The sequence below is a fragment of the Haemorhous mexicanus genome, chromosome 2, assembly GCF_027477595.1.
Source record: "Haemorhous mexicanus isolate bHaeMex1 chromosome 2, bHaeMex1.pri, whole genome shotgun sequence".
NCBI classification, from domain to species: Eukaryota; Metazoa; Chordata; class Aves; order Passeriformes; family Fringillidae; genus Haemorhous; species Haemorhous mexicanus.
The window spans coordinates 15,803,308-15,817,241 of NC_082342.1; the positions used below are offsets into that span (position 1 = coordinate 15,803,308).

The 13,934-nt window shown below is 48.3% G+C and overlaps 1 protein-coding gene across 2 annotated transcripts in view; it reads left to right on the forward strand.

Annotated features, from left to right (window-relative positions):
• CLPB (ClpB family mitochondrial disaggregase) overlaps positions 1-13,934 on the forward strand; it is a 73,551-nt gene that overhangs the window by 29,280 nt on the left and 30,337 nt on the right. For both annotated transcript variants that reach the window (XM_059873650.1, XM_059873659.1), the window contains exon 5: positions 2,175-2,303. In XM_059873650.1, the coding sequence (XP_059729633.1) occupies positions 2,175-2,303 (129 nt within the window). The remainder of the gene's footprint in view (positions 1-2,174; positions 2,304-13,934) is intronic.

Below are 13,934 nucleotides of genomic sequence, written 5' to 3' on the forward strand. Positions count from 1 at the left end.
AGCTCCCTGCTCTCATCCCTCACTGTGACCCACCCGTGCAGCAGACCTACTTCTTGATGGGAGAGAGAGTATACATAGATCATATCCCTATAGCAGGGAATGTAAAATGTATGAAACTGCATTAAAAAATGAGCAATAGAATGCCAATACATAATGCATGTACATAGACTTTATTTAAGATAAAGTGTATCAACCAAGAAAGTTAATTGTTTTTGTCTGCATTCATCCCTCTCTAATGTTATATATTTTGGGGTGAAGAAAAGATAAGGCCACTCCATGAGAAGTTGCATTAATTCTTTGGTTGACATGTTTTATTAAAAAGAATAAATTCAGTTGCGTTTTTAAAAAGAGAGAGAGAAACTGCCTTTGTTTTTTTCTTTTTTTTTAGACATTTACATATTTCGTGTATAAATATTTTTTCATAAAAACATCCAAATCGAGAGGGTGTGCTCCACAACCACTGCACAAAATATATTACAGACATTTATATGGATGGCAGGAAGGGAGACAGAGGGCTGAAAATTTCCAGGCACCCAGTGATGGATGGTGGACGAGGCTTCCCCTGACGCTTTATTGAGTTTCCGATGATTATCTTTCTCAGAGACATTTTTTACAGATGACGGCCGAGCTGTCACAACGGACCATGGGGGAAAAAAACCAACAATAATAACACTTTAATCTCTTTACTGCGCTGCTCCCTAGTATCTCAGATTCATCTTCCCTGACGCACGCAGTTCATTATCCTGCTCCTCCCTGGGTAGGAAATGACGACAAATAAATATACATACTCACCCTGTGTGCTTGGAGAAAGGACCCAGGGAAGGAAAGGAGCCAGGGCATTAATTGATCTTCCTGGAGGGACTGTGGTTCATTAGTGGAGATGCTGGGCTCGGACAGCATCAGGTATTCATCACAGTGTTTCTCTCTTCTGAACTTTTGAATCTCCTAGAAATCTTTTGATGGCTCTTAGGAGGGACCATGAAGAAGTCCCTGCAGCCCATCCATTTTCCAGCTCTGCTTGCTTTGCCATAGCACAGTATAAGGTGCTCAGAGCACTTGGGAGCTCTCCCTGCCCCTGGATCTGGGTCTAATGAGTTTTAGATCCTTTCACCAAGGAGCTCTACGCACCTCCAGGAGCAGAATTTGGCCCACCAGTGGGTGATGTTCATTTGAATGGAGACAACATATGCCAATTCCACCATCACTCATGCTCCATGGTGGGACAGGTATTTAAGGGCCTTCCTCTGGATAACCTGTGCCATTGTCTCACCACCCTTACAGGGAAGAATTTCTTTCCAGTTTTCAATCTTACACTGCGCACTGTCAGTTTGAAGACACTCCTACTGGTCCTGTCACTATCTGCCCCTGTAAAAAGTCACTCTGTCTTATTTTTTATGCTGATGTCTAAAGCAAAGAGTTTAAAATCTAGGTTTTCTAAAGCCTAATCCTGAAACCAGCTACAGGAGAGCAGGGGTGCTGCAGACCCTTCCTTCAGAGCCATGCCCTGCTGAGACGCATGGACTTATGGTGCTGGAAACTCCAAAAATCAAGAATTTGCTTAAAGGTCAAGCCATAGTGGGGCAGCATTCATTCCTGTCACAGCTTCCCTTCTGTTTATTAAAAACGTTATTTAGATTAGATATTGGGAAGAAATTCTGCCCTGTGAGGGTGCCCAGGCCCTGGCACAGGTTGCCCAGAGAAGCTGTGACTGCCCCATCCCTGGAAGTGTTCAAGACCAGGCTGGACAGAGCTTGGAGCAGCCTGGTCTCGTGGAAGGTGCCCCTGCCTATGGTAGGAGGGTAGAACCAGATGAGGTTTAAGGCTTCTTCCAAGTCAAGCCATCCTGTTACCCTACAATAAATGGCTGGAAAAAGGCTGAGGTCTTCACTCAGGTGTTCTCCACCCACCCCTTCCCCTGCCTGGGCACTGTTTAGGCAGTCACTGGGATACATGGAAAGCATATTGTTCTTATCTCTACTGCTTCTCAGTGGAGTGGGGGCAATGGCCACCAGAAATATCCACTGGGGTCCTGGTAGTCCCAGAAAAGGTCACAAAGCCCTTTAGAAGCTTCCTGCCTGGTGAGGGGTGGTGGGTCCATGCTGCTGCTGCACATCCATATGAGCAGTTCTGTAGGTATCTCAGTGAGCTGAGCTTTCGCTCTTTGTCCCCTGCAGTCCTTGTCACCCGGGAGGATGACTTCAACAACCGTCTCAACATCCGAGCCAACTTCAAGGGCTGCACAGCTCTACACTACGCAGTTCTGGCTGATGACTACCTGACAGTCAAACTGCTGCTGGATGCAGGTGAGTTTTGTAGTTCTACCCAGCTCATAGGCCAGGAACACTTCTGAGTCAGACCATCCTACAAAACTGTCAGGTTTAGACACAGGCCACACTCTGTCACTGTCACAGTTTGGTGTGATTTGCTGTTTGCTTTCATCTCTTTACTTTTTAGTTCTGTGTTCCCGTTCATTTCCAGTGTTTTTTCTCCATGTGATTTTGGTGGCTCTTCTCACCTTAGTCATTGAGTTTTCCCTTTCCTCCTGCAGTTAAACATCCAGGGAATCATAGAATCTTGGAATGTTTTGGGTTGGAAGGAACCTCAAAAATCATCCAATTCTAACGCTCTGCCATGGGCAGGGACACCTTTCACTAGATCTGGTTGTGCCAAGCTGCATCCAACCTGGCCTGGAACATTTCCAGGGATGGGGCAGTCACAACCTCTCTGGACAACCTGTGCCAGGGCCTTGGCACCCTCACAGGGCAGAATTTCTTCCCAATATCCCATCTAACCCTGCCCTCTGTCACTGGGAAGCCACTCCCCCTTGTCCTGTCACTCCAGGCTCTTGGAGCACTCTCCAGCTCCTTTGGAGCCTCTTCAGGCACTGGCAGGTGCTCTGAGGTCTCCCTGGAGCCTTCCTTTCTCCAGGCTGAACACCCCTCACTCTCTCAGCCTGTCTCCAGAGAGCCCTTGGAGAGCTTCTGTGACCTCCTCTGTCCTCACTCCAGCAGCTCCACACCCTTCTAACGTTGGGAGCCCCAGAGCTGGACTGGGTGCCCCACATGCCCTCACTGGTCTCTGCTTAGTATTTTTTCATTTTGCACCTGCAGTATTTACTCAGGCCATCTGTCATATCCATCATGTCCCTTTGTGGAATGGAAGGGTCCCTGCTATACCACGAATGGACCTGCTCTGTAGACAAGGCACAGGATAGGTGCTGGTACCCAGATGAAGTGGTGAAGCTCAAGTACTGTTTGACCGGGACAATGCAGCTCTTGTGAGAATTGGTCGGAATTAGCTTATGCAGTTACTGGGCCTTCTGGTTAAATCACAGGGCCCTTCTCCTCACAGAGCCTGCTTCACTGTCTTCTCTTGTATACTAACCTGGGCAACCTGTTCAGTACTTAGCTGTCTTCATGGGGAAAAAGCTTATCAGCACTAGTGGAGTAGAATGAGAAGATACATTTAGCCAACGGAACAGGAATGTGCTGCCCTGGCAATGATTTCTATATGTACCCTCCTGCTGTTCCTTCTGGGATGGTATTTGTGACTCTTGTGCTGTTCTCCAGAGCTGACATTTGCTTAGTGTGTACCTGCACATGCACAGTGTGTCAGACCACCAAGCTGGTCTATAGTTTTGCTTTCGTCCAGATGTGACGTCTTTTGTCCCCATCATTCCTTCTCCTCCAGCAATTTCAACAGCTCTCCTCCTGCAATGTCCCCACGGTCACCTGGAGATGAGCCAGCCACAGCAATGCTGTCCCTGCCTCAGCATACTCCCTGCTGGCAGCATACACCTGCCTCAGGTGTATGCTGCCAGCAGCCTCTGTCAGGTGGAACATAAAGTGGTCACCTGTCACAACCTGGCCCTACCAGAGACAGGCTCACTAGGGTCTGGTTGGCCAGATGCTGATTTTTGCAAAGATTTGAGGAATGTTGTAGTCTTTGTGGTTTGGGCATCTCAGAAGTTAATTCTAGGGAAGTAGACAAGTATGTAATGGTATGACATGGTCTCATAAGGCTCATTCTTTAAGAAAGCAGCTAAAAAGATAATAGAAAGTAGCATCCTGTGATGGCTAAACGTCCCCAGATGGGATGAGGAAAATTATTTGTGGCAACATTGAACCTTGATACTCATCTGTAGTATGTGCTTATTATCTTTCACAAATACAAATATAAGAGTGAAAGGGTGAGATTCTGTAGCACTGAACTCCAGGTCAGGGTTTCTCTAGGAGCCTTACAGATAGCAGAACCCCAGCTCCTGGCCATAAATTAACCCAAAACCAGAGAAACCAATGAAAGAAATTCTATTGCAAAGGCAGGGCTCCTTGCAGGGAAGAGAGCTGAAAAAGCAGGCAGCTGCTCAGAAAGCTGTGGAACTGTGTGGACCTGGTGACTGAGAAGTCTTCAGACAAAAATACTGCCCCCCGCCAAATGGGGTCCACTGCATTTTTCTGACATAGAAGCCCCCCTTGGTGTTCACAGCATGTGTGGGTATTGCATGAACACAGAACCTGGCAGAGTCTCAGAGCATCACTCACTGCATGTTTGTTACATGATCAAACAGCACCTGCTCAGGGGTCACTTGGCCATGGGCACTGATGGTCAGAAGGTCTCCAACAAGACCTCTGGGATCCCACAGTTGTGGGCAGGGATGCCCACAGGAGGAGCAGAGCAGAATGGAGCGGGCTTTACCTGCTTGAGCACCGGGTTGTGAATGCACAGACCTGGAAGGGCTTTGCAGGAGAGTGCAAGGGGCTCTGGAGTGTTACAGAGAGTGGCAGTGGGGTTGAAGGGCTGGAAAAGTCCTTGTCACAGCAGGATTGGGAACAGATCTGTGCAGACAGTCTGTACTGGAGGTTGGACAGTGTTTGACATATGTCATGGTGTGAATCAGAATCACAGAATAGTTTGGACTGACCACTCCCAGCTTTCCCAGCCTGTCTCCAGAGCAGAGGGGCTCAGCCCTCAAAGCACCTCTGTGGCCTCCTCTGGACTCACTCCAGCATTTCTAGATCCTTCTGTTGTTGGACCCCAGAGCTGGAGGCAGCACTGCAGGTGGGGTCTCACTGGAGGGGGGCAGAGGGGCAGAATCACCTGGAATAGCGTTTTCTACAAAGATACCTGCTTCTCATTTCTGCCTTGGAAGGCCTCCTTGCATGACACATCTTATCAGTTGATTGAAAGTACCGGGGCAGCTCCTTGGTTACCCTAAGTACAGGTAAAAGATGGGTGCAAATAACTGAAGTTGGCACTAAAGAATTTTTCCATCCTGAATAAATCATTGTAAGGAGTAAGTCCACCTTATTTCTCCAGTTGTGCCCTGCTTAGCTCTCCAAGTACTCTTCCAATCCAGGCCTCACTGCACAGAGGCAACTGTTCTTTTTGTTCCAGAGATATTTCTGTGTCTGTCCTGGAGCCACTGCCATCCCTGTGAATGGCCCTTTCTCTGTCTGGTGCCCACAGAGAGTTCTTTGTTAGTAGCAAAGTGTCTCAGCTTGAAAGAACTCCCTTGGATATAAGGAAAAAAAAGCATTTAACAATCTGTGGGACTGTATTTGTTTGGGTACAAATGGAAGGATTGTGTGAAATCAAAGTAAAAATTCAGGACTTAGCCAGAGGATGTGATGCTCACACATCACTGTTCCGTTCTTAGTCCAGCCTCACAGAAATCCTTTTGGATCCTGCTCAAGAACTTCAGAGTTCATTTCCAAGTGGAAATCCTTGTCTTGCAGAGCATGTCCCAGTGCTCAGATCCTGGAGAGAGCAACCCACCAGTGGGAATCTCCATTTGGCAATGGTGTGGAATTCCCATTGGAGCCCCTCGCAAGGCTGAGTTCACAGTGTTCCTCAGATTAATAATCCCTGTTCATCATGCACAATACCCACTTTCCCTTTGCAGTCATGGTTTAGGATACAGATTTATGAGGATTATTTGCTAAATGTCATAAACTTTAGCTTTCTGACAGGTGGACTCTGAGCTGCAGACCCTTCCCTGCCCTTTCAGCAAGTTTTGGGTGCTGGAATTGGATTTCCTGATGGGTGCATGATAGGAGGATTTCAGGGCATTCACTGGGGGCGTTCCCCTCCTCCCGGTTCCACGGGATAACAAAGCAGGGGATCCCTGCATCCTCGTCAGTGTAATCTTGGATGAATACATGGCCAAGGGTCTTCATGTGGAGATCGAACACCGTTCAGCCCTTTGTGAGGGTAATGCCCCTGTGCTGCCATTGACATCGCACACAGGGTGGCTCCTGGTTGCTGACATGGAACAGGCTCCCCTTGATCTCTCCCTACACCTGCCTTTTACTAACTCTCCATTTACTCTCCCTCTAACTTTTCTCGCTGGTGCTCTGCCCTCGGGCCAAAGCCATTAACTGCCCAGCCCCTCTCTGCTCCAACCACTTCCCTACCCCCCTGCTGTTTTTAAGGGAAGCCCCCTGCACTTGCCCCTCACCCCACATCCCTAGCCTTTTGTGGCCCATTCAGTGACTCGCTTGACCCTTCCAGGACCTTATAGCCCTTTGGTCAGCATGTGTGTGCCCAGCAGACCGCGAGATGAAGTGGCAGCTCTGTTGTCCTTTCGGACAGTTGTTGGTGACATTTCACAGTCCCCTGACCTGAGGCGACACCATAAATGTCGGTGTTTGGGGAAGGGGTGGGTGAGCGCTCGCATCCGCAGAGTGCGCCAGTTGCTACTGCAGGCACAATTGATTCCGGGGACTTTGTGTTTGGCTCAGAGGAAGGCAGGCAGGGTCACCAGCTTGCTGGTGACAGAAATCCCCTTGTTTTAGAGGGAGCTTTTATTATGTCAGTATTTAAGTGAAATAGCCAGTATTAAAAGGTGCAGCTTTCTGGCAATGGCGTAACCCTGCCATGGAGCATAGCCAACATCAACCTCCCTTCTACAAGTGGTTCTGCTCCAGAATCTGTTGCTGAAACGCAGGGAGGCACTGATTCATGTTACCAGAGTCATGGAGATTGTTCAAGGTCTGGAGCCCCTCTGCTCTGGAGACAGGCTGGGAGAGCTAAGGTTGTTCACCTTGGAGAACAGAAGGATCCAGGGCGACAGTGGAGCACCTGCCAGTGCCTAAAGAGGCTTCAAGATAGCTGAAGAGGGATTCTGGGTAAGTGCATGGAGTCACAGGACAAGTCAGGGCTCCCCACTGAGAGAGGGCAGGATTAGACAGGATATTGGGAAGAAATTCTTCCCTGTGAGGGTGATTAGGCTCTGGCACAGGTTGCCCAGAGCAGCTATGGCTGTGCCATCCCTGGGAGTGTTCCAGGCCAGTTTGGATAGGTCTGGGAGCAACTGGGTCTTGTGGAAGGTGTCTCTGCCCATCGCAGGGGAGTGGAATGAGGTGGGCTTTAAGGTCTCTTCAGCCCAAACAATCTTGTGATTCTGTGATTCAGAGCTAGGGACAGCACTGCTGCTGCTCAGGGATTTGCCCTGCAGGTAAATGACCCTTCTCCCAGCACAAGAAACTGTTCCCTTTTCACAGCCTTGTACTGGGAAGAGTTGTCGTAGCTGTGGTAACCTTTCAGTAAATTAAAGTTACACTAGACAGAGCACAGAAGAAGATGCTGCAGGAACCGTCTTAGGCTGGAGCTTTCAAAATGCAAAATCAGAATATTGTGAGCACTTGCCTATGTATACACCTGAGAAAATAGGCACAGGAAGAAGCTTAGAAGCAAGGTTCCCTTGGTGTGTAGCAGCTCAGCTGCTATTTTTCTAGGATCTCAAAATTAATTTCCAAGAGCTTTTCCAAGGTGTGTTTGGGGGGTGTGTGTGTGCGTGTAGCAAGGGGTTGTCTGAACTGTCATCTGCTGATGTGTGGAAGTGTTGCTTCTACACGGTTGTGTGGCAGTGCACTACTCTGCTGCTGCACGTAGGTGGGTAGGGGCTTGTATTTCCTACCCTTGCCTAAAAATAGAGCAGTTCCTTCCTTCAGAGATTGACCCATGCCAGTTCGTGGGACTTCCCCTCTCTCTATCCCCACTGCAGAAACCAACACCAGCCCTCCTGCCAAACCTGAGCAGGCTCCATATGTCCCCCATTCTCCCCAGTGCTCTCCTCATCCCTGACTGCCCTGCTTTCTATTTCCCATCTTCAGGAATCCTCCTCTCTGCTCCCAGCTCCTAGAGCCAGCACACAGGCTGACCAGGCTGTTACTGCATTGGAAATGCCTCCTGCAATACATCCGCAGGGAGATCGCATGATCACAAAATGGTTTGGGTTGTAAGGGATCTTAAAGGTCTTCTCATTCCACCCTATTGCCATGGGCAGGGACACCTTCCATTAATTTAGATTGCTCCAACCCCATCCAACTTGGCCTTGAACATTTCCAGGGATGGTGCAGCCACAGCTTCTCTGGGCAGCCAGTGCCAGGGCCTCACCAGCCTCACGTGGAAGAATTTCTTCCTAATATCCCATCTAACCCTGCCCTCTGTCAATGGGAAGCCACGCCCCCTTGTCCTGTCACTCCTTGCCCTTGTCCAAAAGTCCTCTTCAGCAATCTTGGAGTCTCTCATCTCTAATTAGATGTGAAAGAGAGAGAGGAAGAAATGAACACACATTTGTGAAAACATTTTAGCTGAAGCTGCAATAACCTGGTCTGCTGAACTCGATTTGCTAGTAAATTTAGCCCAGTGCATTTGTTCATAATGTTGTGCACTCGTCTCCTCAGTCCAATGTAATTGCAGATCTTGTGAGTAGGGTGAGTGATGGGTAAACAGATTATGGAGCCAGCATTGCAAGGGATGGGCTTTGGACATCAGAAAGCAAAAGTGCTTATGGTATTCTCTGGAAAAATCAGGTTCTAATTAATTGGGTTTTTCTAACTCAATTAATTTCTTATTAACTACTGCTTAATATATCTTGGAGTGTTTTCTGTTGCATCCCAGATTAAAAGGGTCCATTCTTCCAGAGGGAGAGTAAAGGATATCCCTAGAGAGTAGGCTCTCAGGTCCCCTCAGCAGCCACTTCCAGAGAGGAGAGAGCTTTGGTTTTAACACTTCTGGAGAAAGTAACATTGAGGTTTTTCTGCAGTCAGCAGTTAGCACAGTAAAAAAGAGCTCAGGGCAGAACTCCTCCCTCTCTACAACTCCCTCAAAGGAGGGTGGAGTCCGGTGGGGGTCAGGCTCTTCTCCCAGATAACAAGCAACAGGATTAGAGGAAACTGCCCCGAGTTATGCCAGGGGAGGTTTAATTTGGATATGGGGAAAATTTCTTCCCCAAAAGGGTTGTTCAGGCTTGCCACAGGCTGCCCTGGGCAGTGGTGGAGTCCCCATCCATGGAGGGATTTAAAAGCCTTGTGGGTGTGGCACTTGGGGACATAGGTTAGTGCTGAGAGAGTGGTTGGACTTCATGGTCTGGCGAGGCTTTTCCAACCCAGAAAATTACATGAAGCTATTCTATGACTGTATGACAAGCTCTGCAAACCACACTGTGCAGAGTAAGGCTCTGCACAACCTGTGTGGCTTCCTCCCATTTTTCTTTTAGAGTGGCTGGAGCAAGGTTTAGCTTACAAGCAGGTCAGAGCATACAAATGCAGCCACTGTGGTGCAGCTGTCCCCAGAAATGCAAGTCCCAGTGGCTGGCTGGGCCCTTTTTGGTGAGTCATAGGCATGGTAGCTGTCCTGGGTGGTCTGTTGTGGAGGTTTGCTGCCCTGACCAGCTGTCATGCCAGAGTGCCTGACATCCTCTCTCCCTCTCCATGCTCATATTTACAAGGGAATCGGATAAATTCCGTATTGATTCCTTCTGTTGCACTGTAAATTTTGCAAAAGATGATTAAATAGTGCAATAGCATCTGCGAGTGCCGAGGCTCAATATGTTCTGCGCCGGCATATCGATCCTTCGTCTGACCGCAGCCAGTTCCACTCCCTACCATGCCAGACCAGTAATTAAAATCCTATGAAACTGGGATTTAGAAACCAATCATATCCCAGCATCAAGGCATCCAGCATCCCACTGTGGTGAGAGCAATAAGAGTCCAAAGTGCCAGCACATTTCTGTCTGTGTTGAAGCACTTAGGAATAGCTTTCCCTTAGGACAAGGGAGTAAACAGATCCCTCTTGAAGTGTTTCTGGGGACAAATTTGACAGTGACAACATATTTGGCATGATCTTAAGAGCTCTGCACACATGGGTGTATGGAGAAAGGGTGATGGATATATAGGAAGAGTATGATTTTGTAGTTTCCTCTCTCTTACCTTACAAAACAAGCGTCAGGAGTCAGGTGGATTGTTTTCACATGCAGTTGTCAAGTAGGCATAGACCAAATTACACTCAGGCTCCAATAAAGCAAGAGTGAAAGGTGCACACATTTAAGACATTCATTCATTCATTCTTGCCCTATTTCTTCTATTGCAACTTTCCCATTTGCTGTAGAATCAGAGAACAGTTTTGGATTGGAAGCAACCTTCAGGCTCATCTTGTTACAAACCCTCACCATGGATGGGACACCTCTCAATAGACCAGGTTGCTCCAAGTCCTGTCCAGCCTGGCCTTGATCTTTATCACTTACGGAAACTCACTGTCTCAGGCTGACTTCCAGCTTCTAATAAGGCTCAGATGTCCTAACTTTCATTCCTAAAGAAGGGGCTTTTTTTCAATCCCTTTTTGCCTGCGGGTTTTTTACATTTAATTTTCCAGAGCAAACACTTCATTGGATTTTCTTCATCTGCCCTGGGTTTGAAAGGATGGTGGTGTGGTTTCTCCTTTAGGAGAAGGTCCTAACTCTTCTTATGATAAGAACTTCAATAAATATCATGGGTTTCTTCAGTCTTTATTTCCATGCTTCTGACAGTTACCTGCTGGTGGGCTGCTGCTTTCTTTCAAGCAAGATCCATGTTTTCCCCTTGTGGGACAAAGCTCCTTGGCCATGGATTCTTTGCTGGACTTTCTGGTGAGGAAGTCTGGCATGAACATGTGTCCCATTGCAGTGTGGTACTTAGGAGCTGAAGTTTGGAGAAAGTCTTTTGCTTTGTCAAAGGCTGAATTAAGGCTTGCATCTTGTCTTGGAAACTTTCTGACTGCCAGAGCTCTTAGTCTCTGATTTCCACCAGTTTGACAATTTATTGGTGTTGTGCTCTTTATCCTTGCAGTCCCTGGGCTAGTTTTCTGTGTGTTGCAGTGCCCTTCAGTGTCTCAGAGGGGTGACCTTCATGCTGCATTTTCCCTGTTTGGTCAGGGCATTTCATTCTGTACTAATCCTGTGTCACTGGCTCATATGATTGCCTTTCTTACCTTCATTTTTTTTCCAGTCTTTAACAGCTGACCTCACCACTCCACCAGCAGGGCTCAGTCCTATCCTGCAGTCCAGTTTACATGCTGCTTTGACCAGTCTCCTTTGCTTCTGTTCCAGCTTATGCACCCTGGTCCTGAGACTGTTGTGTCTGTCCAAGTACATAAAGATTTGTGTTGAGTCTGGTTCACAAGGTTTGGGAACACTCATTAAGCTGCACCTCCAAGAGAACCTCTCCTTGCTGGCTGCTACCTGCCCTTGTCAGCATCTGACATTCATCTCAGAGCTCTGGGTATCTGCTCTTCCGTGTAAACTCTACCCCAGAAACATTTAATTCTTAGTTAAGTCTAAATCCTTCCTTCACAGAATCACATATTGATTTGGATTGGAAGGGACCTAAACTCATCCAGTTCCAATGCCCTACCATGGGCAGGAACACCTTCTACTAGAACAGGTTGCTCTAAGACCCATTCAATCTGGCTGGACAAATTTAGGTTGGAAGGCTTCTTGTGTTTTGAGAGTGAGGCCACTGGACCAAAGGAGCACAGATCTTGTTCCCTAGAGCTCTGTGAGGGCTGCTGCCAGCCCAGGGCTGTGCAATAGGCAGTGCTTGATGTGGTGGAACTGGAGCTGGTGCAGGTGCAATGTGTGTGCCCAGGTGAACAATAAGACCAAGGGGATCTTGGCTTGTGTCACCAATAAGTGTGGCCAGCAGGACCAGGACAGTGACTGATGCCTGTACTGGGCACTGGTGAGGTCACACCTCAGATCTTGGGGTTGGTTTTGTGCCCCTCATGGGAAAAAATGGAGGTTCAGGTAGAACCTTCTCACTCTCTACTACTACTCTAAAGGAGGTTGTAACCAGGTTCTCCCAGGCAACAAGTGACAGGACAAGAAGGAACAATCTCAAGTTGCAGCAGTGGAAGTTTTTGTTGAATATTAGAGGAAGTTTCTTCCCTGAAAGTGTTGTCCAGCCCTGTCACAGGCTGCCCAGGGCACTGGTGGAGTCCCCATCCCTGGAGGGACTTAACGGATGTGTAGATGTGGCACTTGGGGGTACCCTGGTCTAAGGTGATGGCCATTCAGTGTGTCCACTTCCAGCACCCTCAGCAGCAACCGCCATGGCTTAGGTACTCCCAGGATCCTTTTTCTGGGATTTAGTTCCCTTCTACAGAAAAAAAAAGTTTATTTCCCACTCACTTCTGGGATATTGGATCCAGCAGAGTCTGCTGCAGGGAAAGGGATGCTCCCCAAATCCCCTCAGTGTGCTGGAGCACAGGATGGGTCCAAGGTAGGGACCTAGGCAGAATAGGTGCTCACAGAGCCTGGTAAAAGATCTTGAGGTACTCCTGGGTGCAGTGCCATGAGGAGCAGAGAGAAGTGCCCTCAAGGTTCCATCCTTGCTTTCTGTACCCAGGCCTTGCCTGTACCTGTCCTGCCCAGGAGCCAAGTGTGCTCAGACCCTCCACTCTGGACAAACTCAGTGCTGGGGTACTGTATTGGAGAGAATAGCTTTATACTGGAGAAAATGGCTTTGTACTCATTTAATGGCTTTATACTGGGGAGAATGGCATCCCTATTCATAGCAGGAGGGTGGGAAATAAATGGTCTTTATGGTCCCTTTGGACTCAAACCAGTCAGCAATTCTGTGATTCTATGAATGTTTTATAGTGGGGAAAATGACTTCAAACTTCTCCCATTTTATACTGGGGAGAGTGACTTTATGCCATGGCTGTATTATGTAGGTGGGGATTTGTATCTTCTGTGAGATAACAAGTGATAGACAGGACAAGAGGAAATGGCCTCAAGTTGTGCCAGGGGAGGTTTTCATTGGATATGGGGAAAATTCCTTCCCTTGAAGGGTTGTCCAGCCCTGGCACAGGTGCCCAAAGCAGTGGTGGAGTCCCCATGCCTGAAAGGGTTGGCCATGTAGTTGTGGCACTTGGGGACGTGGGTTAGTGGTGGCCCTGGCTGTGCTGAGGGAATGGTTGGACTCAACGGTTTCAGGGGACTTTTCATACCTAAAATGTTCTGTGATTCTGTCCTTGTTGAATGGTTTTGTAGTGGGAGAATGGCTTTCCCCGACTTTCGTGACTGAACCAGTGCAGTCTTCTGTGCCAGAGACTTGTGCAAGCCCTCAGTTTCCACCTCCACCATATTGTACCTTCTGGACACCAAAGAAGGAAGATAGGAGACATTGAACATTTTGGCATCTTGTCTTTCTGTAACACAGGTCACCACAGGCCACTGCTGCTATCCAGCTCATTTGCAGGCAGGACCTCTGGAGTGGCATCAGACAGGGACTGTGTCATGCTAGTTCTCTGTTCCCACACCCACTGCTGGGAACAGCTCAGGACCCAGACACTCAGACAGAGGCTGCCTGTGGGTATGCCCAGGAGCAGGAGGTTTCACACCATCTGGCTGGGCTGTGAAACAAGGTCCTTAAGAGTCCTTTCCTTGTCCCAGTACTCAGGGCTTTCTCAAGCTGTGATCTGTCCACTCTTCGGAGCAGTGTCATTCTCTGGCTGTCCGTATGAGGCTCCAATGCCACTGTGCGCCATGTCCTGTCTGTTAGAAGTGTGAACCTTGTTCTGGCTGCAGCAGGCTCAGATCTGCTAGTCTTCTGCCCTGACAGGATGGAGTGACAAAAGCAGGGTCTTGGGGCTGCCGAGGACACAGGGAGCAT